General features: G+C 32.4%; 1 protein-coding gene across 1 annotated transcript in view; it reads left to right on the top strand.

The window, feature by feature from the left end:
• Window positions 1-6,196: 6,196 nt before the first annotated feature.
• The window catches only part of Trim9 (E3 ubiquitin-protein ligase Trim9), a 51,153-nt gene continuing 31,829 nt past the window's right edge, over window positions 6,197-25,520 (top strand). The window contains exons 1-3 of the mRNA XM_035363935.2: window positions 6,197-7,055; window positions 9,882-9,977; window positions 23,373-23,606. Coding sequence (XP_035219826.2) covers window positions 6,291-7,055; window positions 9,882-9,977; window positions 23,373-23,606 — 1,095 coding nt within the window. The 5' untranslated portion in view covers window positions 6,197-6,290. The remainder of the gene's footprint in view (window positions 7,056-9,881; window positions 9,978-23,372; window positions 23,607-25,520) is intronic.

The raw sequence follows: 25,520 nt of genomic DNA, 5'->3' as shown, positions 1-25,520 counted from the left end.
AAACCAATTATTTTTTAAGTAAGGTGACGTCATTGATTACATCATCAACAACATAAAATTATATAAAATATTATAAACAACAAAATTTTTATTTCAAATAAAAATGTAAAATTAAATTAATTTTTAATATTTAGAATCCATAAATAATATTTAAAACACAGAAGTTATGCATAATAAAACGCATTATTTTTTTAATAAAATGACAACAAAGCATCGGTTACCATAAATAACTTATCCAGCAATGGGTTTACCATAAGTTGTATTACTCGCTAAAAGAAAAATCGCCAAAATCCGTGCAACCGTCTACCAAAGTAGCAAAGAAAAATTGCTCTTTCTGCCAGCTACTCATGATTAATGTATTGTGTGTGTACATCGGGAAATATCTGGTCAATGCATCTTGCGAATTAGTGATTGTGAACGTGGAATGACGGGAAGTGTTTGTCTGAAATCACCTGAAAGGAGTAACAGAGTGCCGCCAAATAGTATTTCATTGTTTTTATGTCGTTCAATGTCCTGTTAAATCCCTCAAGCGAATGTTTGTGTGCCATAGTGCATTCATCCCAGATGATAATTTTACACTGTTTCAGCACTGTGGGCATGGGCGATTTTTTTTATGTTGCACACTGCGTCTGGGTTATTTTGAATATTTAGTGGCAGCTTAAATACTGAATGAGCTGTTCTGCCTTCATTATATAAAGTTGCCGCAATGCCAGATGATGCAACGGCTAATGTGATGCCATTATTTAATCGTATTTCGGCAAGAATTAGCGAAATAAGGAATATTTTGCCAGTTCCACCTGGTGCATCCAAAAAAAAAAAAAAAATCCACCTTGTCCTGCCGAAACTACGAGCATAATGCGGTCGTAAATGGTTCTTTGTTCGTCATTCATTAGTGGGACACTGCGAGTAACAATCGCTGCCATTTCTACAGTACTGCAGTTCACGATTCATTTCAGTATTCATTAAGTCAGATGCACTTCGATTTGGCGAATATACCGAAATGACTGAGTGGTAAGTTGGCAGTGATAATGCAAAGATCCTCAATAGCAATCAATGCTTCATTGTACATAGCGTCGCTGAATGTCATCGTTAGATCATTGCACCGTGTACAATGTTGATGCAATATATCAATCACTGAATCTTTGTGATTATCCCGCAATGTCTCTGCTCGGGCTGGGAAACATGTAGTCAACATTATAGCAAATAGTAGACGAATTTGTATTGCTGTATAGTTCAATGCTGCTTCAGCAAGCATACATTCCCACTGGTTGTTGTCTTCCAGCAAGCCTAGTGCAAGACATGCATCTTTATACGTTGGATACTGTTGTCCATTCACTTTATGTATATCTTGAAATGACAATGGGCCGGTGACATTAACCAACAATAGTCGAAGATAAAAACACTCATTTTGCCTTGGATTGACTGTAAACACTCGCCCCGAGGTGCTTGATCTGAATAAACTGGGACATGCATCAATCGGTGTGCCTTGCTTGCGGGGCATCCATTTTTTTGTTTGAACCCATATGAAATAGTGTGGTATTTCTGAATAATGTTCGTGCAAAGGCACCAAAAGCATTCGCACTATTGCACAATTAAAAACATTCGTTGAGTGTAGTTTTTGGTATATTTATAGCACGATCAATCGCTGTCTCGTTCGTGAAAAATACGTGCTGACCGTTTTCAAGATGGACAGCTAAATGAATAACTGCTGGATCCCGTTCATGAATTGGGAAACCAAAAGTACGCCAAACAACTTCACTGAAGCTTATGTATCGGCCAATTTGGTAGAGCGTTATTTCATCGTTGTTATTCACTCGAGGAGTATTCACATTGGTATTTTCAACTAGAAATATAGCCATATTACTGCCTATATTCACATACTTGCAAATGTATTTGATGCTCTTCACTGAACTGCAGAACTCAACGTTAGTTTGAGTATAGAATGTTTCGCACAGCAGAGGCGAATATGGCACCACCCAACGATTGTCAGTGTCAATATGATGATGATATTTTTAATAAATGATTATCCGCCATTATAGAAATTTCTTCGACGATATATTGGATATCCGTTGACATTTGTGATCGTATCGTTAGTGACATTTTTAGGGAAACGTTTGTTACATTTTCCATCTGCCATGCAAGGCGATAAACGATTCAGATTACCGCAGGGGCCATGAATCATGCTTGCTGTAACAATATCAAACAGCAATTGATCAGTAGGCGGATGTGGAATTTCCGCAGAAATTATGCTATCGATTTCTTCAGGACGGATTTTGTCGATTAACCAAACCAAAATGTGTGCATGAGGTAATGCTCGCTTTTGCCATTCAAGCGAATATATCCAGCAACGTGTGGTACCAAATACGTGTGATTTTGTAATTAAACTTATTAAAGACTAATTTTTGTCTGAACACACGTGCTGTGATGTTATGACGATGTATTGCATTTTGGCCAGGCAATAGCAAAGATGTAATCTCCGGCCATTTTGGATTACATTGTGAACGTGATAAATAAACACGGTCGTCCATATTCGCGCACGAAAGTCAAAGCATCTTGTATATGACGTGGACTGCCTATGTACGATGATGGTAGAATGACAGAATTACCAATTTCTGCGGCGTCGGCGTTGTTGACAGTAGCGTCTCGCAAGTGAGTGTATTCTTCCGCACGCAGCTTTTGTTGATTACGATAGATGTACAAATAATAATAATGACCGAAAACTGTGTGGGAGTGAGAGAAGGCTTATTGTGTGAGAGTGACAGGAGACCGGCTTCGGTCTCATCCTTACTCCGTGCTGTGTACTGGGTGAGAAGTGACACCTTTAGACGCCTGGCGGGGATAACTGATCAAGTGATAATTGATGAGTTATCGACCAGGGTTAAAAATTATTAAATTACTAATATCGCTATTAAAAAATAGGGGTTGGTGGTAGAAGGGTGAAAATTTAGGGTTGTATGTATTTTTTAATGCCACATCACAAACAAATAAAAATAAAAAGTTTTGTCCAAAAAATTAAAAATAAATTTGGGGGGTGGACCACCCTCATCACTTAGGGGTATGAAAAATAGATTACAACCGATTCTCTAACCTACCGAATATACATATAAAATTTCATAAAAATCGGTCAAGCCGTTTCGGAGGAGTATTGTTACAAACACTGTGACACGAGAATTTTATATATTAGACTAGAAAGCCGGGCGATCATACGAAATGACTGCTGTTGTAGATATTATAAATTGTAATTAAAATGATTTGTGCAAAGGTGTCTGCTAATTTAAACTGAATTACCCAGAGCAGGCGGCGAGGACGCCCCTTTGCTTACTGTCCCACGGGGTTTCCTCCTTCTACTTGCTTAATTGCTTAAAGTAGAGTACAATGAAGGAAACCACTGGCGGTACATTTCTTACGAGCACTCCTCAATCAATAAAGGTGATTTAAATAATGAAATGTTAATTCACATGTCAAAGATCTCTTTGTACACAACATTTCTTGTGTAGATCTTTCCATCATTTTTAAGCTCGCCTTGGAGAGGACCATCCAATATTTTTAATTTTACGTCCGTTCTTTCACGAACTCTTGAACAGGCGCACATAAACTTGATCGTGTCCAAATGCAGGCTCAGGTAAAAAAAAATGCCAACACGCTTAAGCGTTTGGCCTGAGACTTATGGGTGGTCATAACAAAGGCAAATTTTACAGGAAATTGTCTACGTCTCAATTGAAACGGTAACCCTGGGCCGTGGCAACTTTACCCCATTGGCTAGTACAGTTACGTAAGCAAGCAATAAACTATTGGCGACAAACAGACACTTAAGCCGCATATATATATGGGTTGAAGTAACATCATCTCCTTCGAAACGGCTGTCTCCCGGGCTTAGCGAAGCCCACCGTTGTATTCCGAAGGTCCGTGGCATACCACATTGACACTTATTTTGACTTTAATTAGCCAAGATATTAATTAAAAACTAATTTTCCCCTACGTTTTCCCTACATTTTTCACTTTCTTTCTTGGGTTTTCCCTATTAGAAGGATTTGGCTACGTGCCAAATTGACTACGAGCGATGACTTTTCCCTCCTCTCGTATGCAAAGAAAAAAAGGAAACGAAAATATGGTGCTCTAAAGTAAGAAGTTCGCCAAATGAATTATTCTTGGCTCAAACTGAAAAACTGCGCCAAGGTAAATTTTTAAATATCTCCATAAATTTTTCATCAAAAATTACAAAATTTAATATCTAGGCATAATTTGAGTCGTAGAGTGGAAATATGGAAAAACATTGGCATGTTATTCGAGAAAAATCCGATCTTTGTGTCAAAATACCTATATTAGAACAATGCTATATATAAATCTAATATATATCCTAAGTCGCGTATTCGAGACATGGAAAACGCAATTTGAATTTCGTCATTCGGCCCGAAACTGTTAGAAAAAAAAGCTTATGGTTCAGCTGCTAGATAGAAATTTAAGAGTCAAATTATCAATACAGTGTGTGAATATAGCGAATACTTGATTGAATGCGTCGAAAAAATATATTCATCCTCTAAACAAGCTGTAGCAATAGATCAAGTAAAGGTCACCATATGTTAGAAGACTCGGAATTTGTGTTTTGGGTTAGAGAGTGTACGCCATATGTCAATGCGTTATACAACCAACTTCAGAAAACATTTAATTTATCCAACACTCATTAAAAAGCAAGTAAATGTTTTTTCAACAATCATTACAGAAGTAAAGGACGAGAATGAACACAGTGCCTGAGGAGATATTGGAATCACAAAAACTTCAAGAAAAAGGAAGAGAGACAATATTTACATGAACAGACATAGAGCATCTAAAGATTTATGTGATGTTATCACAAGTAAAAGAGGATTTTTTGTTCTATTTTTCACCTCTATTTCTCTCCTAGAGGCTACAAAATCTCTGGAGTGCGAGAAAAAGTTTCCATTTCAGATTGTTGGCCAAACAACTGAATTTTATTCCATGTTACAAAAGGATGGTCTGAAAACTGAACCAAGTGTAATTTACAGAAGAATTGAACTGAAAACTGAACCAAGAGTAATTTACAGAAGATCAGATTTCATAAAAATGAGTGTTCTCATTAGTCTTCTCCAATTTATTATAGAAAACAACTTACAGACTACGTTTTCGGAGAAACACAAACTTTTGCTAATTATTTTTACTATTCCAAATACTACTGTTGAGGCTGATAGATGCTTCTCAATTCTAAAATGAATTAAAGTATTTTTAAGAAGCAATATGAGCAAGGACAGACTAAGTGCTTTAGCCCTGATCTCAACTGAAAAAAGCATGAAAAATGACACATCTAAACGAAAAGTTTACTGATTTGTTTGCCTCAAAAGAAAGGAAAAGGAAAAGATTTGATTTAATTTACAGAAATCGTACTTGATTATTTAGTAATCAACATTCAAAGTTATATTGCAAGTAATATTATGGCTTTACTACATTCCAATGTAAGAAATAAAATGTTGTAAAATTTTACTTACGAGAACTTGTTTCCGTTTAGTAGCATTGTTTTCTTTTAACTTGTGGAAATGCAAATATATTTTAGCTTGTAAATTTCGTCGTATCTGCATATTTAATTTTCGAAATTTGTTTTGTGAACTTCCGTTTAAATAACCCAAAAGCCGTCACAGCATTTGTTATCTAATAAAATTTACTCCAATCAATTTATTTTTAATTCCAACAATACTTATTATCGTTATTTAGGCATAAAATTGACATTAATTCATCCTTATGAAGAACACAAAATACGCAAAGTTTTTAATGTTTGTTGAATGAACATTAAAAGTATGTATGGCATAATTTACACTATTTATGTTATCACAATTTCATAAACATGAAAAGTCGTTAAATGTCTTAAATATGTATAAATTCAGTTTAGGAGGTCTGGAACCTGTTTCGAAGAAAAGTTAAATTTCTTTGCATAAAATATTAAACGTAATGAATAAACGCTTTATTTTTACAAAATAATGCAGGTAACAAGTAACAAATACTTTTAAAAATTTAGTTAAAATAATAAATACACTTTTATTTGTGTTTTTGTTTTAGTCAATTTTTATTGAAGCAAACTTTTAAACTGAAGTATAAATGCTAAATGAACTAATCGTTCGGAAACGTCGAAACTTTAGGTGAGGGGTCATGATTGCGCGAACAATTCTGCCCGAAATAGAGCGAAACCGAACATAGCGTCCTCTACAGCCTTTTGGCAGTAGTCGGGTTTATGGTAATGGAGGGTGAATGTGTTTATTGTTGATGTGCTTCTTGAGGAATGAACAATGATGATGGAGGACGAGTTAAAGTGTCCTTTATGCAAACATTTCTTCAGTAATCCGGTGTTATTACCATGTTATCATTCTCTGTGTTTAAATTGTGCTCTTCACGTGCAGCAGCCCGCTCAGCAAGTCAATCAAACGACTCAAGAGGATGCGAATCTTCTGAGCGATATCCCTGCCGACTGCCCCGACGTTGACAAGCTGAGCTTGGTCAGCGAGACCGATAGTGGTGTTGTTTGTAATAGCAGACCTAATAGCTATGTTGGGACACCTAACCAAGGAATACTTTACCCACCTTTACATAGTAGTGCTCTTTCTTTAAATTGTCCTGTGTGTAAAAAAACTGTGTATTTTGATGATAATGGCGTTCACAATCTGCCCAAAAACCGCGCTCTCCAAAACATTGTGGATAAATACGGTGAGAGCAGGAATTTAGCAGTTCAGTGCCAGCTTTGCGAAGGTGAACCACAAGAAGCAGCTGTTATGTGCCTGCAATGTGAAGTGTTTTATTGTAATTTGTGTCGTGATAATTGCCACCCATCGCGGGGACCACTAGCCAAACACACTTTAGTCAATCCTCACGAAGGCAAAGCAGCCCTTCGAGCCAAAAATAAGAATAAAGAACCAAAGTGCATCGAACACAGCGAAGAATCTCTTAGTATGTACTGTATGTTATGTAAACTTCCTGTCTGTGTTCTGTGTTTACAAGAAGGGAGACATTTGAGCCATGATGTTCAAGCATTAGGATCAATGTGTAAAGCTCAGAAGGTATTCAAATTTCATCTTAAATATAATGAATTTACCTTGAAAACATCTTTAAAAACAAAAATTGAAATTCACTTTCATTAGCCAAGTAAGCAAAATTTCTAAATCATAGTGGCTAATGTATAACATTCTGTACGTATTATATTCCTTCATGTAATTAATGTAATCTGTTTAAATATTTTATATATTTTAGTATTTCAAGTGAAAGGAATGTGGCACTTGTGATGGGTATTTCATGATATAATTAATTGTTTGCACATTAGTTTGCCTGAATAATCTGGAGCTTCCCTTCCCCTCCAAAAAAAGACTACTGTCAAATCATTCCCAGAAATACTTAAAGCTTTCTTTTTTTAAATCAACATCAATTTAAGATTATATGCTGTGTAATTATACTACACTGATCCTTAAAATAACCTGAAGAATATGGTGATCAATGGTATATATATATATATATATATATATATATATATATATATATATTAATCCAAAGCAATATTTTTCAAATATTTCTTATTTTTCATCTCAAGAATTCTCCCTTTTTTAGTCTTCTGATTATATATTGTGGTAAAAGGTAGACAATCCAACTGAAATGCTCAAGAAATGAAAATATTTTAGAATTTTTTTTTTTTTTTTTTTTTAAAGTGGATTATAAGGTAAAATTAAGCAAATAAGAAATCTAAAACTGTTATAAAGCACGACTAGGACTACAGGTTGAATCAAACAAAAACTGGTGACGAACAGCAATATTTAATGCTGGTAATGAATACGTAGGGTGAACAGGTAGGCTTTTTCTAAACCGATGAGTTCTTGATAAGTTGGTTTGATTTTTGTAAAAATCTTGGCTAATCTTTGGAATATGGTAACAGGTAGTATGGCGACATTTTGGTAAGGTGATAAAGGTTACTAGCTAGGACTTGAGCAGTGTACATGGATAAAGTCAAGAGTGTGCGCAATTCCATTTTTGTGCAATTCTGGGATGTTTTTTTAAGTGAAAATAGGTTGACGTGTACATGGATACCGTGTATGTGCAATTCTTAAAAACGCGGCAGGCAGTTTGCGATTCTGCACTTTCTCCCAATTTCGGACCTATCTAATTGAATATTAATATGATTTACATCAAATTCATATTATTACAGGTCCAATAGCTGAGTCGTGCATTATAAAGTGAATTTAAGTCAGCTTGTATTCTTTTGAAATTGTGGTATCGTGTGGTAGGAAAATCTCCAACGAAATTCAAGGTTTTTGTATGTCAACATTGATAGCTATGCAGTATCTTGCAGAACTATTTGGCAGTAAATTCATATGAGCATTGTTCCATGGTTTGTAAGATCATGAGCAAGCTTTTAACAATTACCATTAATAAGCAAAGAAGTCTGAATTTATAAGTAACTTTGTCTTGTAGAATCATTAGGATTTTTGAAGCAGGAAACATGAAAAATTAACAGTGCCCTTACTGGGACTCGAACCCTCACTTCTCGAGTACGTGCTGAGTGTGCAATCGCTACATCACGAAGGCATGCAGAGAGGAGTGAGAAAATACCTTGTAGTCTTAATGTTTATTAAAAGAAAAAAAGGTACTTAAGTATTATCCTGTCGATGATGTAAATTGGCTACCATTGAATCGTGAAACTAGGCAAAGATCCTACCAAATTTGGGTGAGTCATTCCTGAGAATTCTCTCTTTCACACATTCTTATCTAACTCTTAAAATAAAACATTCATCATGCTCTCTGCACAATCCACCAAATAGCCACTGCTGTGGGAGTATGCCTTCTACTTCATTTTTGCATTTTGTAAAGACTTTCCTCGATTTCTATTGTTATATTAAGCCATCATGTTTTACTGGAAGCTCTGTATAGAACTCTATGAGTACAGACTTCCAGCAGATTATTGTTTTGTCAGTCGCATCTAGGTGTTCTTTTCCAAATTCTGCAGATGTTAATTATTCTCACCAATTGTAAATGTACATGATAATATGCGTCATATTGAGAATCAATAGAGGTTATGTTAAATGAAAGCATATATATTATGAGCATACTGTTATGTCATGCTTATCTAAAATTGGCATTATTCTAAGAGAACTGAAATTATTCTTATATATGTCATTTTTGTGCTATTAGTTGCTTAAATGTATTATTTCTGGATATAATTTTTATATAGGTTTTGTTAATTTTATTTTTAGTCAAATGTGATCAAGATTATAGATGCAAAATTATTTTATACTTTTTAGTGCATTTAACTAAAATTAAAAAGATTTTTATATATTTTATTTTGTAATCTTTAATCTATAGATTGAGGGAAAAATAATGAAAGAAAACCAATTCCTTCTAATCGGCAAAGTAATGCAACATGTTAGACAGCAAATTTTTTTTTCAGCCTAAGATTCCTATTTTAATAGTGAACTGAAAAATGTTTGGCCTATCAAGTTGTCTTGTATTTTCATAGTGAACTGAATAATGTTTGACCTATCAAGTTGTCTTCATTCCCAGGAAATCAGATCATTGTACACTTGTAAATCTTCTCGAGTTTGATTCCTAGTGAAAGAGTTGATTTCGTGAAGTTTTCTCTATATGCAATATAAGCCAGCTATTCCATAAAATGACTTTCACAAAATCATATCTCCTAATGTCTTTTGTATTTTGCTGTAATGAGTCAACCAACAAATGAAAACCTTGGCATTTTGCTCATTGATATCTTAACTTCATTCACTTAAGTTTTGTTACATTAGTTTCAAGATTTCTGTTTAACCAAAATATGTCAAATAGTTGCAAGATGTAAATGTACACTTCATTTATGTAAGTTACATATTATATTTTCTTACATTTTTCAGACGGAACTTTCTCAGAATTTACAGATTTTATCAGAAAAGGCAAAGGGAACAACAGAATTTATCCAGCGACTAAAATCAATGTCGGATAAAGCTGCTGTAAGTTAGATCCTTTCTTGATTATTTTTTGCTCAAATGAATATATTGTTAAGATAATAATCAGAAGATTTGAAATGTAAAAAATATTGTTTCTGTGCAAAAATATGTTTTTATGCAGTAAATATTTTCCTAGGAATACTTTTAAAGAATATTTACATTTACTGAATCATCAATCGGTCATGTATTTTTATTCATTGTATAGTCATTGTTATAAGAACTGAAGGAAAAAATTAGCATTTGCAAAAATGAAACTGTACAGTGAAGAATTTTTTTTTGAAAGAGAAAAATTGATACTTTTCCATTTTGCCGGCACAAATCTTCCCAAGCAGACTTTATTGGTGATAACACACAAATGTTAGGGCTGATCTTTGGAATATGGTAACAGGTAGTTTGGTGACATTTTGGAGGCGATAAAGGTTACTACCTAGGACTTTGGGAATAATGTGAGAAGTACTCAGTTCCGATTACGCATTATTTTGTGTGAGGGAAATGAGACATCATGAGATATGTCATGTGACATTAATGGACGAATCACTGTTCTTTAATCGGAAAAGGGGATATATTTGTAAAAATATCTGCTGTACTTTATAGCAGTAGTTTCATTCTATGTTCTGTGAATCTGTGTTGTTTAATATTTGGATCCCATGGCCGTATATAAAGTAAATCCGAAATTTTTATTACGTTTATGTGTAATTGAAAAGAATTGCTTAATTGCGGATATATATGAATGTCCAATATGTGGGAATGAAATGAGATTGTGTAAAACGAAGGATATTACAGATAGTTTGAATGGCAGTGCAAGAAACCTAGTGAAAATGGACATTTTGTGATCCGCTATGCACTCAAGATTCTATAGAAGATTAGGTAAGTTAGTATTTTTAATTATTTGAGGATATTATTTTTATGCATTGTTCTAAATGTAAGGAGTAAATAAATTAATATGGTATTATTGGAAAATTGTTATTAGCAATGATTTAGTTTTAAGTAAGTGATTTAGTTTGAAGTAAGTTAGTGTAAGCTAATTTTTATTAATTTAATGTATGTGCTTATTTATATTTTAAGTAGTGTTTTATAATTTAATTATATTTTAATTTAATGATCGTGATTTTGAGAGTTATATGTTTGTAGTATTTTGGAATACGTTTGAGTAGAAGTAAATGTTCATGGAAAGAATTTAAATGTTTGACACTAAGTATTTGTAATCATTTTTAATGTTTTGTTATAAATTCGTTGGTGACGTTTATAATAGATAATTTAGAGGTAAAAGTTTTTGGATATTTTATTTATTTTGTATGTGCAAATGTCCATCCTTGGAAAGGGTATATACTTTTTCGCGATCAGGTAATTTCATATATGTCCTTTTTACCGAATTTAAAGATTCACAAAATTTTCATGCATTTTTGTGAAATTTTTCTAATTTATGAGAAAAAAGCAGTGTACATGGATATAGTGAAGATTGTGTGCAATGCAATTTTTGTGCAATTCTGGGATGTTTTTTTAAGTAAAAATAAGTCGACGTGTACATGGTTTAGTGATATTTTAATTAAGGTTATTTTGTGAATTTTATGTTTGTAGGAATTTGGTATACGTTTTAGTTGAAGTAAACATGTATGGAAATAATTTAAATATTTGACACTAAGTATTTGTAACCATTTGTAATGTTTGCAGTATGAATTCGTTGGTGACGTTTATAATATAATAGATAATTTAGAGGTAAAAGTTTTTGGATATTTTATTTATTTTATACGTGGAAATGTTCATCCTTGGAAAGGGTATATACTTTTTCCCGATCAGGTAATTTCATATATGTGCTTTTTACCGAGTTTAAAGATTCACAGAATTTTTTTGCATTTTCGTGCAAATTTTTGTAATTTATGAGAAAATAGCAGTGTAGATGGATAAAGTTAAGAGTGTGTGCAATGCCATTTTTGTGCAATTCTGGGATGCTTTTTTAAGTAAAAATAAGTCGACGCGTAAATGGTTTATGTGTATGTGCTATTCTGAAAAACGCGCAAGGAGTTTGCGATTGTGCACTTTTTCCCAATTTTGCAGTTAATATTTGTCATGATTAAGCAGTTTTGTTACATAAAATTTCTAGCATAAGTGTAATTCAGCTAGTAGATTGTTGTAAAAGTGTTCAGTAAATAAAAAGAAAAGAAACATGTCTTGACTTCGTGAAGACGAAATGGCGGGGGGGGGGAAATAGAGGGTTGCTGTAGCAGAGTTGGTCGCCAAATTTTTGCCAAAAAATCGCCAAATTACCATGATTCAAAGATCAACCAAAATTGGCAATTGTATCTTAAAGAAGCTGCTACAGAGTAAGAAGTTTTCAATTCAATAATACTGCTGCAGTAGTTTTTGTTTCAGATATTTAGGTTTTCATAACAAACATAAAATACCAATTAATGAGTTTTTCCTTTTTTTTTTGCATGACATATATATACCATAATTACATATAACATGATTAAGTAAACATTATGTAAACATTATTATACATATTGTAGATAATAACTTCAGATTAATTTTGAAATTAAATTGTAATAATTTATTATACAAGGTAACCAAAAAAGGTCTTGCCGTTTCTGATATGGCATAGAAGAGTGAACTCCAACGTAAAAATAGTCACCAAACCTGGTGATGAAGTGGTTAGGATGGGAGTCTGGACATTGACCAAGCGTATAAAAGTGCATTGCATAATACTTCAAACATAATTCACTGAGCGACTGATTGAAATAGACGCGTCAAAGGCACTCGTTTGGAGTTCTTTGCCGTATTATTTTAAAGTGGGCCTGTCAGCAGCAGAATCAAATAGCCAAATTTGCCAGGCCTTTGGGGATGATGCCATTAATGAACAAACCGCTAGGCAATGGTTCCAGAAGTTCAGGTCGTAATATATCTTTTTATTTACTGAACATTTTTCTTAGTCATGCACCATGCTGCGGTCGGCCATAAGCACTGGACGATTAGGCCCTGAGAGCAGCCATACAGAGTGACAGTAGCCAAACATGTGGTGAGCTTGCTACACTCTTCCAGTAATAAATTTAGCCACAATTCCTTCTCTCCATCCATGCAAGATCATGCTGTGCATCTGGTGGACTAGTCACCAAGTGGTGCACTATGAGCTCCTGCCAGTGGACCAAACCACCACGGCAGGCCTGTACTTTCAGCAGTTGAAATGTGTGCTTCAGGTACTGATGCACAAAGTGACAGCATAGGTCAGTCATAAGGGTGTACTCCTTTTCCATGACAATGTGAGGCTGCATGTGGTTCAGGGGGCCAGGGGCACCATCCAGCGACTGTACTGGGTGATATTATCCCATCCACCATACTCCCCAGACCTCACACCAGCAGACTACCACCTTTTCCATTCCCTGGAAAACCATCTGGGGGGGGGGAATCCTAAAACAACCGGCCAGACCTCGAAAAGGCCCTCACAGACTTCTTTGCGTTCAAGAATCCTGAGTTTTATCGCGATGGTATCGCACAGCTAGCCACTCCTTGGTAAAAGGCACGGGATGCCAATGGTGATTACTTTGAGGATTAGCGGTGATTAATATTTGTTTTATGACTTTTTCTTTCTGACTGTCCAAAACAGTGAGAACTTTTTTGGTTACCTTGTATTAACAGCTTTTATTTTTTATCTTGACTTCCAGATCCAAATCAACACTTTTCTATATCATAACCACTCCTAGAAGTGTATCTTGATCACTTCGGAGACAATATGGGTGATCAAATAAGGTGTGAACACCATCCATTTAGCTTCATCTTAAATAAATCTCGTGCAAAAAAAGCAACTTTATTTTGACGTACATTTTGAATAAAACTGTAAATTTTGAGGGCGATAAAGCACAGATCTCTCTTATTCAAGGCCATAATACCATCAGAGATAGAATAAATCCTAAATTTCCTCAAATCTGTATCCTAAAACTATTTTTGAACCTCTCAAAGATGAAAAATCTATATTAAAAGCTTTTTAACTAGAGCAAAATTGAAAGTTTTTATAAATAAAAAACAAATTGAAGAGTGCAAATTTGAAAATGTACCTATCTCTTCCAAGAAATGCAACAGTACATAATTAAAATTATTGAATCTTGAGGTTCATTTTCTCAGTGTGATTTGGCAAAACATAGGACAAGCAGCTCGGAACTTTTTACATTTTTCCGAAGTGATTGAAATCAAAGCAAGTGTAGATAGAAGAAGAGTAGGTTTAAGAACAGTTAGTAGACGAAGTGGAATACAGTACAAAGTCCATAATCCGGACGTCCATTATCCAGAATGATCTATAATCCGGACCTCAAAGCCACAAACTTACACATGCGCATAAGGCCAGTAAAGCGTTTACACATGCACGTTGCTGATAGTGAAGAAAGTGACAGAGAGGTCAAAACAAAAAAATTTCGATTGACAAGTTAGTCGCTATTCTCGACACAGCAATTACAGGATTTGAACAGTGGAACTCTGTAACTGAACAAGAAAGTATGTCTGTTTATAGAATTAAAGAGAAAGTGTTATCACATAAATCGAAGCAATTTAAACAACTTACATTGAAAGAAATGTTTAATAAAGTAAACAAATAAATATTAAGCCTTTTTTTTTTGTAAATTTTGATACCCTTTTATTGCTCTTTATTTCATAAATTACGGTTTCATATTTTTAATTGTATAATTTCTGCATGCCATGTTACCAAATTTAAATTGATGATCTATAATCCGGAAAAACCCCTAATCCGGAATTGCGGAAGTCCTGACAAGTCCGGATTACAGACTTTGAACTGTATATGATACAGTATTTATGTACAGTGGCATTAGTTACTTGAAACATGCAGGTAAAATAAGAAATAGGTTATAAATAGTAGGTAACATTAGTTAGATTTTGAAAATTTTCAGGAGTTGACTTAAGCTCAGTTATTACTAGAAAATTTTGGTCATCTGTGCTGGGTGGTATAAAGAAACAGTGTATCATTTAGGGTTATGATGAAAATGTGTTGGTGACCCAGGTGCCACTGATTGTAACAATCACATTCTGACTTCCTCCTTTCTTTTTACTTCCGTATACGAAGTAAAGGAAGTATGGTAATTGAAAAAATTTCGGGTATCGTGTTTCAACAGACATATCCCTTTTGACCTTTCCTCAATCTATTTGGATGATTTTTTTTTGCACATTGTCTGTGCATAAGGAAAGAGTGTGTGAAAATTTGCATGACATACATATGTAAGAACTGTTTTTTCTGAAACAAATTGTGAAATGTATTCAAAAGGGATTTTTTTGTTATTTATGTATGTATCTAGCTTAACTCAAAAATGATTAGCTGTAGAACGCTGAAATTTTGTGTATGGGATTGCCTAACATCTATTAGTGCTTCTCCTTTTTTATTGCAGTTGGCAGAATCAAACATGTATGTGTTAATTATGTATCCACCCTTTACCCAACTTAAAAATCCTTACCTAACTTTTATTTTTTTAATTGTGATTCATAGTCATATACTTCCAATAACAAAAGTGTTTTAAATGATGAAATTATTCATGTTTTGGAAATGTCAATTTTTTAAATAAAAATTTATTTTGGAAAAATAATGAAATATAACTTTTAATGTGATCTCCCATTTCCAATACTTATATTTGGGAAAGATTTATACTTGTTATGAAAATATTAAATTAGAAGATGTTTGACTCTCATGCAACAAAAATTAACTTGGATTTTTAATTTCAAAATTTGTAGTTTTCGTTGTCATCTTAAACTTGCCTTAGGGATCAATTAAGTTAGAACAATTCAATGAAATAGGTTTAAATGAAGTACAGCCAATATATATATATATATATATATATATAATTTAATAGGCTGAACAAGTAAGTCATGGTGTTAATATCAGAGTTTTTTTTTTTTAATTGACACTTTTCACTGGAATTTAATTTAACTAATCTTTTAAAAAATTCGAGTTAAAATTCATAATGATTGGGATTTGAAAGGTTCAAAATGGTAGAAGATGCTTGAAGATTTTTCAAAATCTTTTTCAAAATTTTTGAATCTTTTTCAAAATTTATGAAATCTGAATATTCTATACCTAGTTTTATGAAAAAAAGTTCTTTTTTCTATTATACATTGTTTAAATACAAATAATCGTGCTGTATTTTTGTCAGAATTAAGGGAGTATAACATTATTTCGGTACTGATACTATTCCGTTTTGAGGATAGTAAAAAAATTGCAGTGAAAATGTATGCGCAAAAGTGCTAAATCTAGCAAATGCGCTCATTTAAGCAGCGTAAATGGCTGTAACAAAAATACGTATAGCTAGCGTACGTGCTGATTTCAAATTGTGCAAGTTTATATAGTTCTATATTTCTGAAGACGCCATTGAAATACCAGTTTAATTTTTAAATCCTTTTCTGATATCCTACGGATTTAACAATTTGGGAATTGCCCATGACAAAAAGTCTGCAATAGAATTTTGGGTAAAGTGCAGAATCACCCACTGCTTGACGCATTTTAAGAATTGGTCATACTCGGTATCCATGTACACATCGACCTATTTTCACTTAAAAAAATCCCAGAATTGCACAAAAATAGCACTTAGCACACCCTTGACTTTATCTATTTACACATTGACCTGTTATCACTTAAAAAGAAAAAGAAAATTGACAAAAATTCAATTGTTTTTAACCCTTGTAAAAAGTGGCAAACAAGTAAGTGGGCGATTCTGAACTTTACCGAGAATATTTTCAAAGAAAAAGTATCATTCATTATAGAAAATTATGTTTGAACAACCAACGAGATGAAATTACGCTTTAGCAATACTCGGTAGTGAAATAGCAATGCAGGCATCCATTCAATTACGATTAGCAATTTTTATATAAATTATAATAATGATCTGAAATAGTTATTTACTCTTATGCTTCTATTCAATCTTATGCTTCCTGTCATGTTTATCCTTTTTTATATAAATTATAATAATAAAAAGTATTATATGAAATTAACCTCTCATCTAAATTAAAACATCAGTCTTAGATAGTTATTTACTGTTATACTTCCTTTCTTGCATTAGGGTTGCCGCAATTATTTTTCACAGCACTGGCATCAACAATAGTTTGGCAATTTTTTACAGCCCTCAAAATGAATACAGTTAAAAGTCTTTAATCCGGACTCATCGGGACTTTGGTGATTCCGGATTGTAGATCATCAGTTTAAATCTGGTGAGATGGCATGTAGAAATTATGAAATTAAAAATATTAAACTATAATTTATGAAATAAAGAGCAATTATGCTCCGAAGGGTATCAAAATTTACAAAAAAAAAAAAAAAGCTTAATATTTATTTTACTTTATTAAACATTTCTTTCAATGCGTGCATGCGTAAATCACACATTACACATAGTCGAAATTAGAAAATTGCAACCAGAAAACTATTTGATGTGTATTCGTGATATTTATAATGATGAGGCATTTGATTTAAATCATATCAAAGACGGAGTACATCGAGATGAAATACTACATTTAGTAAGGAATTATAAGCTGAATAAAATAAAAACATCTGCTCTGAAGATAAAGATAGTGCTGACAGATCAACTTCCAGTTCATTGTGCGCCGTGACGTTTTACCCCCTTCCCTTGCAGAGCAGCGTAAAATTGATAAACAGATTTCGTAATGGTTAGAGAAACAAAGGATATGCCTTTTTCCATTTTTTGAAGCACTTTTTGTTTGATGGACATGGAAACATGCTTTCGCTTTGTAGATCCTTTGGCAGCTCCAGAATCAGAAATTCTTTTTGACATAATCGAAAGTTCAAGCTTAATTTTATAAAATTGCTCTTAACAGTCTGCAAAAAATAATAAGCCGGATCCAATTAGAAGATTAAGGAACAACGCAATCTGCAACATTAACTGAAATAGATAATTAGATAATTTTAGCTTAGCTTATACCCCTTATACAGTTCGTTATACAAGTACATTCAACGGGCATGCGTAAAGGTATTATGTGCATTTATGAATGCATATGCGCACGTTTACGCATGCGCAGAAAGTTTGTTGCTTTGAGATCCGGATTATAGATCATTCCGGATTATGGATGTCCGGATTAAAGACTTTTGACTGTAGTACCCCGTTCGGTTACCAGGACCAGATTAGAAATATATGTGTATACACATATACACACATATTTGCATACTTGTACACATACATGCATAAATACAAGTACATATACAATGTACGTTTCTGAATCTGGTTCCAATAACAGAAAAGTACTGTTATTTCTTTCGGAATGTTCGTCATTCACTTTTATCAGTCTGAAGTTTCTGATGGTTGAAATGATTATATCTTTAGCTTTTTTACTTCCTTGTACGACATAAGGAAGTATTGTGATTGCGAAAATTTTAAGATATCATGTATCAATGAAAATATCCATTTTGACCGCTATAGAATACGATTTAACAATGTTTTTCCATGACATATGTATGTAAAAGCAGAATAAAGGACTTTTTCTTAAAACGGGTTGCAAAAGAGATTTTAAATGTATTCAGAAGAGACTTTTTCGTGGCATCTGGACGTATGTACTTCGCATAACTAAAAAATAAGTAGCCTCAGAATGTTGAAATTTTGTATATAGGACTGCTATAACATGTAGTTGTCCATCTCCCTTTTTTGTTTACAATCAGCCACACCAAAAGTATATCAGCGCTTTGTAATTTGTACCTTCTCACCAAGGAATTTCATTTCCAACAACAGTTATCTCAAATACATCGTTCTACAGATACATGGATCATATTACTGCAATCAACAACTTCAATAAAATAGAATACGATCACATCTATCGTTTATGTTTGAAACTCAATAAAACTAATTAAGATTGTTGTTTGTCTTCTGAATCAATAAAACTAACTTTCAACAAGGAGATATTAATTACCTAGATTTGCAAAATTTATGACAAAAGAAGAGATTTTGATTTCCCTACCATAAAACTCATCCATTGGCACTCCAATATCTCTACAAAAGTATTACTTAATACCATGCAAATTCAACTCCTTAGAATAAAAAATATTTGCAACAGTGTTGAATACTTACAAGAAGAAATCACTAACTTAGTCAAAATTCTCTTGCAGAATAAAACACCTCTATTCTAAATTTCTATAACTCTAAAGAAAGCTGGTATTAACTATTTTTTTTAAATTTCTCATCTAAAGTAATATGATAATTATTACTTAAACCGTAATTGGAGGTAATAGTTGGATGACTATGATAAGAAATTTAAAGTAAATATGTGCAAAGATCTTGTTTCTTTCCCCTTTCAATTATTATTTATATTATCTTTCTATTATTTTGTAAATTTAGTAACTGGTAAATCTTCTAGCTTTTACTAAAAAAAATGGGGCTTCTAATTTCAAAGACGTTTTTGTACCCTGATTACATGCAGATTTTTATCTTTTAATAACATATATTTTTCCTTTTCCTCATCTTTAAGCCCGTTAAATCCTCTCGCATTTTAAGATTTTACAGAAGACAACAGCTTTTAGAAGTTCCGCCAATTTGGAGTCGACGATATTCTTCTCATATTGTAGGTAATAATTTTTACAGACCATGCCCAATGTCTGGCACCCCCACACACAGAGTTTAAAAGGCTAAGGCATTTTGAATACATGTTTAAATACTTAGTTCTGCCATTGAACACTTTGGACCTTATTGCATACTTTTTCCAAGAACTATAAATTTGATTCTTTTTTCGGTGTTTGATCCATGAACCAGGAGAATGAAACACGTTTTCAAAACATATTAACCGACTTAAATGAAGCTATAATTAATTTTCCTCTGATGAGTTCCGAATTGGAGTTTCAGTAATAGGAGATTAATTTTTATATTTTTGCATTATTTTGCATATTTTTCCCTTGCTTTTCTCTTTGCATTTTTATTTTTCCAGTTTGTACTATTATGAATTCTTTTTTAAATTTTGATTTCTTTAGATATTGTGTTAAACCTCTTATGCGTGGTTGCAATTGTTAATATTATTGAGGAATTGCCTTGTCTCTAATTTACTTTGAACTTTAGATGCTTTAAGTTTATTTTACTTCAATCCTGCAGCTAGTGTAGAATGGGTATAAAAATTTGGTTTTTAATTTTTAGTCTCTTAGTTGGTTTCTTTATGTACTTATACATATATATATGTACGTATATGTATATTCCCTCTATTATTTGGCTCTGCGAGTTCAGTTTTTTTAAAAATTATTATTATTATTATGTGTTGGTAAATTGTGCATATTGTGCATTTTTTGCTTTAAAAAAAATTGAATTGTATTGTTCTTATCTTTCAGTTAAAGATTTTATGCCTTTAGTTAATCTGCATACAATAGTTGTAGAATTATTAAGAATTTAGAAGTTGTTTAAGTGTTCCTAAACCTAATTTTTTTTTTTTTTTAACCATAGCTGCTGTATTTGCTTACATTTGAAACTTGGCAGAGTGGTATTTTAAGTCGGCTACTGTACCCTCAGTATCTTTTTGCCGAGTGGGACCAAAAGTAAACTTTCTGTTTTGTGCACCGAAAAATCTGCCTTCTTGCCCGCTGGCCGAATTGCTTGTTTTTGCGTGGAAACTCTAATTTTAATTGTAAAAATTATTTTTTAATTGTTTTAACTATATTTGGTATTTTATAATTTTAATAAAGATATTTTGAAGTTTTATGTATTTTTGCCTTGCCACGAACTGAATTAATTGAATGAGAACTGTATTTCTAATGAAATTCAAAGAAATAAGTTTAAAAGAAATGCAGCAAAAAATTCGTATAATTTAATATTCCATGCAAGGAAGTCATATGGTGTACACATCAGATTTGTATGTTAAAAGCGTTTGCTGATACTTTTGTGCAGTTTGTTAGTCTTGAATAGCATTTCATTTGTTGAGGGTATTCTGCTTTTCTCTTTGACTTTTGATTTGAATAAATTCACTTCTGTTGCTTGTCTTGTTCATCATTCTGAAATGTACTTATGCAATAAGATTTGACTATTAATGAAAATAAATTCAACATACATTCATAATGATTTTAAGCTTTTAGCATGTGCGAGTTAAGAAATTCTTACTTCGCAAATATGTGCGATATTTGTCTGTGGTAAATATATAATGTGAGCTGCCTTCGTTTTCAATTAATGTGGTGCGTAACTGGAATGCTCGCTGATGATAATCAGAAGGTTAATAGTCAAAATACAAAAAGTATACCTAAAATTAGAAAACAGCTGCATATATTATGCTGGCCATTATAGTCATTTAAAAATTATCTTGTTGAATACTATAATGTATTTTTTCTGTAAAGATTTTTACTAGCATGTTAAGATATGGTTCTTTTAAAAAGGATTAAATCTAAAATATGAGGAATATTTACTCCTCAGTAATATTTAAGAAATAATGTGATACTACTTATAGAGATATTTGCTGTAACAGGATATATTCCTATTAAGAAGGCAACACTTGACTAATATCATACCTATTTTGCATAATTTTGGATAAAGTTAATGTGAAATGTAAAACAAAAAAAAAAAAAAAAAAAAAAGCAAGAAAACTGCAACTAAATATTTAAGGCAGTAAGTTCATCTATTTGCTCGAGTTCTTAATTGTATTTGTGTGTGAGTGAATGCAATAGTTGCTGTACAGCTTTTTATTTTCACTACTAGTGGTCATAGACAAATACTTCCCATCACAAGATTGTTTTAAATCAAGCAATGATTCATGATTTCGCATGTTAGAATTTAAAGGTATATGTTTTGTAAAAATTATGAAATTAACTTTTTATAATTTCTGTTGGTCTCTATACTTATGTTTAGGGAAATATTGTATTCTTTGTAAAAAAATAAAACCTAAAAATTCTGATTTTGTTATAACTCTGCAACTTAATTTCAGAATTTATTTCTGATGTCATTTTCAATTTGCATTGAAAGGGGAGTCAGTTAGTAAATGGTTCCTAATAATTCAAAGTTAATTTTTTATATTAAATGCCATTCAAGGATGTTTGTTTGTGATTTACTAGTATCTTTAATTTATAACTTTTTTACATTTGGTATGCCAAAGAAATTTTCACACAGGTAATTTATAAGTTTTCAATCTTGAAAATATGTTGTTTCATTGCTGCTTATATTCTTATAAAATTTTATTGCTTTAGAATTAATCTCACAGAAATATACAAAAATTCTGTTAAGCTGCAAATATTTTTCATTTTTTATTGTTTCAAATAATATTACAAGTTGGTCGCATGCCACTAAAGAAGCCTGCCAGTATTTTCTAGAACATGAATTCTGTTAAGATTTTGGGAATAAGATCTCCATTTTGAAAAAAAAAAAAAAAAAAAAAAAGATTGATTAATATTTTTCATAATAATCTGCATAATGTTGACCATTTAATCTCTTAACATTAGAAAGCTTTTTCTAAACTGATAATTTTATTTTTAGTTAAACATTTTGCTCTTCAATTTGTGCATGGTTCCATTCCCAGTTATATTAGACTTTATTACCATATATCTTGGCCAAAATTGTTATCAATGCTTATTATATTTTGAATAAAAAAGGATGGAAATCATGAACAAAAATTTTGAAGAAAAAGTAAAGACCTAATACAGAATTCTTTTTCTGAAAACATATTTTTTATTTATATTTTAATAACCTAATGTAATTGTATTTACATTTTATATACAGTACAAAGTCCGTAATCCGGCGGCGATTAGTTTTTTTTTCCTGATTATAGATCATCAATTTAAATCTGGTGAGATGGCATGCAGAAATTATACAATTAAAAATATGAAACCGTAATTTATGAAATAAAGAGCAGTTATGATCTAAAGGGTATAAAATTTTACATACAAAAAAAGCTTAATATTTATTTGTTTACTTTATTAAACAGTTCTTTCAATGCGTGCATGCGTAGAGCATACATTACGCGCATGCGTAAAGCATACAAAAAAAAAGTTTGTGGCCTTTGAGGTCCGGATTATAGATCATTCCGGATAATGGACGTCCCGATTACAGACTTTGTACTGTATAATATTTGTTTTAAAATCATTCAGAACAGAATACTTCAACTGTGGGCACATAAAATACACAATGGTTTATCTCTATTTATTTTTGACTTATTTTTCTTTAGATTTTATGGATATTGTAACATATGCATTATTTTTCTTTAGATTTTATGGATATGATAACATATGCAGCAGCAAAAAGTTTTAAAATTAGCATAATTTATTTTGCTTTCATAATTACAAGGACTGCTATCTAATAGGAGAGTTTTATTATATAAAAGGTTATGATAGTATCTCTTTATGAAAAAATATGAATATTTATTAGTTTCACAAGCAGCCCAAAGTGGCTTGAAATTAAGAACAGTAAAAAACAATTAGTGCAAATATGCTTTATTAATTCATACTTTCATATTTTTTAGGATAACTGTGTGCAGTTGGAGAGTAATATAGAAACTGAATGTGACTTACTTATTGAATTAATTAATCTTAGAAAGCAACAATTAATTGATTTCATCAGGAAAGAAAGAGACTATAAAGTTAAGTCATTGAAAGAACAAGTTACTGTGTGTACTGGTAAATTACAACAGACTACTGGCCTTCTCCAATTTTGCATTGAAGCTTTAAAAGAGACTGACCCTTCAACTTTCCTACAAGTAAGTTGTTAAAGTAGGAAAGAAGACACTTAACTTAAAAAGCATTTATTTTGATGTAATTTAATATTTATGTATATAATTTCCCAAATATTGCTTAATGATAAGTATCTTTGTAGCTAGTTAACTTTTTCTCTTTGATATAAAATTCCATGGATGACTGTTGTGTTTTTACCATAATTATATAAACTCATTGTGATATCACCCCTTTCTTCATCCTCCACCTCATAGAGAAAACACTCCACCCTTTTGTATTTTTAACATTTATTGCACAAACACAAAACTAATACTAAAACTACAATACTAATAACTGAAATATATAAAGTAGTACAAGTTAATTTTGGTTTCATTAATGGCTCCCATGAGCCTTTCCTATGACCTCTCTGTCGGTCTCCCTCTTGGAAACTAAACTTTTGGCGCCTTCAGATTGAGAGCCAGCGCCCTCTATACATCTTGTTGTTTGGCATCACCCATACATCACACCCCCATCCAAGATTGAAATAGGGTGAAAGCCTATTGAAATGTGACAAGTTATGGTGACGTCAAACAAAAGAATTACTTATCTACTAAAGTCTACATATCAATCAATACTGAAGTTGAAAGATACATAACACAATACTTATACAGGTTATTTCTACATCTACTATAAGACTTCTTCCAAAACTGTAACATATAAATGATTAAAAATTAGTAATCAAACAATTCTAATGCAATAGAATACTTAAAGTTTCTATGGTATACTTAAAAGTTTTCTTTGAGAGTAGCTGAAAAGAAAATACACACAAAAAAATAAAATGATAATCCTAAGAGTTCATAAATGTCTATAAAAAGTTCTTTCTTTCACACAAGTCACTCAATAGCTTCTACTCTGGACAACACATCAGCATTGCTTAACTTAGCGCCTGGGCAATGTGAAATTGTAGTATCATACTTTTGTAATGTTAAAGCCCATCTCTGTAACTTAGAAGATTGTGTGCGTTCTTTGTGATGAAAGTTAATGGATTGTGATCAGTTATCAGTTCCACAGGTGATCCCAAAACCCAAGTTTCAAACTTTTTCAAGCTCCAAATAACAGCATAAGCTTCCCTCTCGATAGTTGGCCATGCTTGTTGTGTTTTGGTTAGTTTCTGGCTGGCATAACTAATCGGGTACAACTTTCCGTTTTTCCGTTGAGATTAGCAAGCTCCAACACCTGTTGAAGATGCATCACAATGAATTATAAAAGGTAACCCTGTAACAAGGGTATAAAGATTAGGTGCTTCCATTAGGCATTTCTTTAATTTATCGAATGCTTTGTCGTGTTTTTCTGTCCAGCACAGCTCTTTAAGACTTCTTCTTTTGGTGAGGTCGGTTAATGGATAAGCTGTTTCGGCATAATGTGGAATGTAATCTCTGTAATAATTACATAGGCCTAGAATGCTTTTCAATTGTTTCTTTGTTTGAGGTCTAGCTAATTTCTGGATAGCCTCCACTTTCTCTGGATCAGTACGATGACTGCCGGAACCAATGATATGTCCTAGATACTTAATGTGAGTTTTAGCAAATGAACATTTCTTAAGATTTATGGAAAACTTAAAATAGTTTTAACAGTTTTGAAAAAATGGTGTCAAGATGTACTAAATGTTCATTCCAACTATTTGAATAAACCCCTATGTCATCGACGTAGGCTAGAGCAAAATCTTTGTATTTAGCAAGGGCCTGGTTCATCACTCTCTGAAATGTTGCAGCGGTGTTGTGTAGCCCGAAAGGCATGACTTAAAATTGATACTGAGCTCGATGTGTCTTGAAACATGCTAATTCTTGACTTTCTCTTTCTAATGGTATGGCCCAATAGCCTTTGAGTAAATCAATAGTGGATATGACGTTGGCTTTTCCAATGTGGAATAAGAGCTGTTTAGGATTTTCCATAGGGAAGTC

Source organism: Stegodyphus dumicola, chromosome 10, assembly GCF_044657685.1.
Source record: "Stegodyphus dumicola isolate Sdum_Otavi_A_Nest chromosome 10, ASM4465768v1".
NCBI lineage: Eukaryota > Metazoa > Arthropoda > Arachnida > Araneae > Eresidae > Stegodyphus > Stegodyphus dumicola.
Note: the sequence above shows the minus strand (reverse complement) of the source record. Positions and strands in the feature narration are given on the sequence as shown.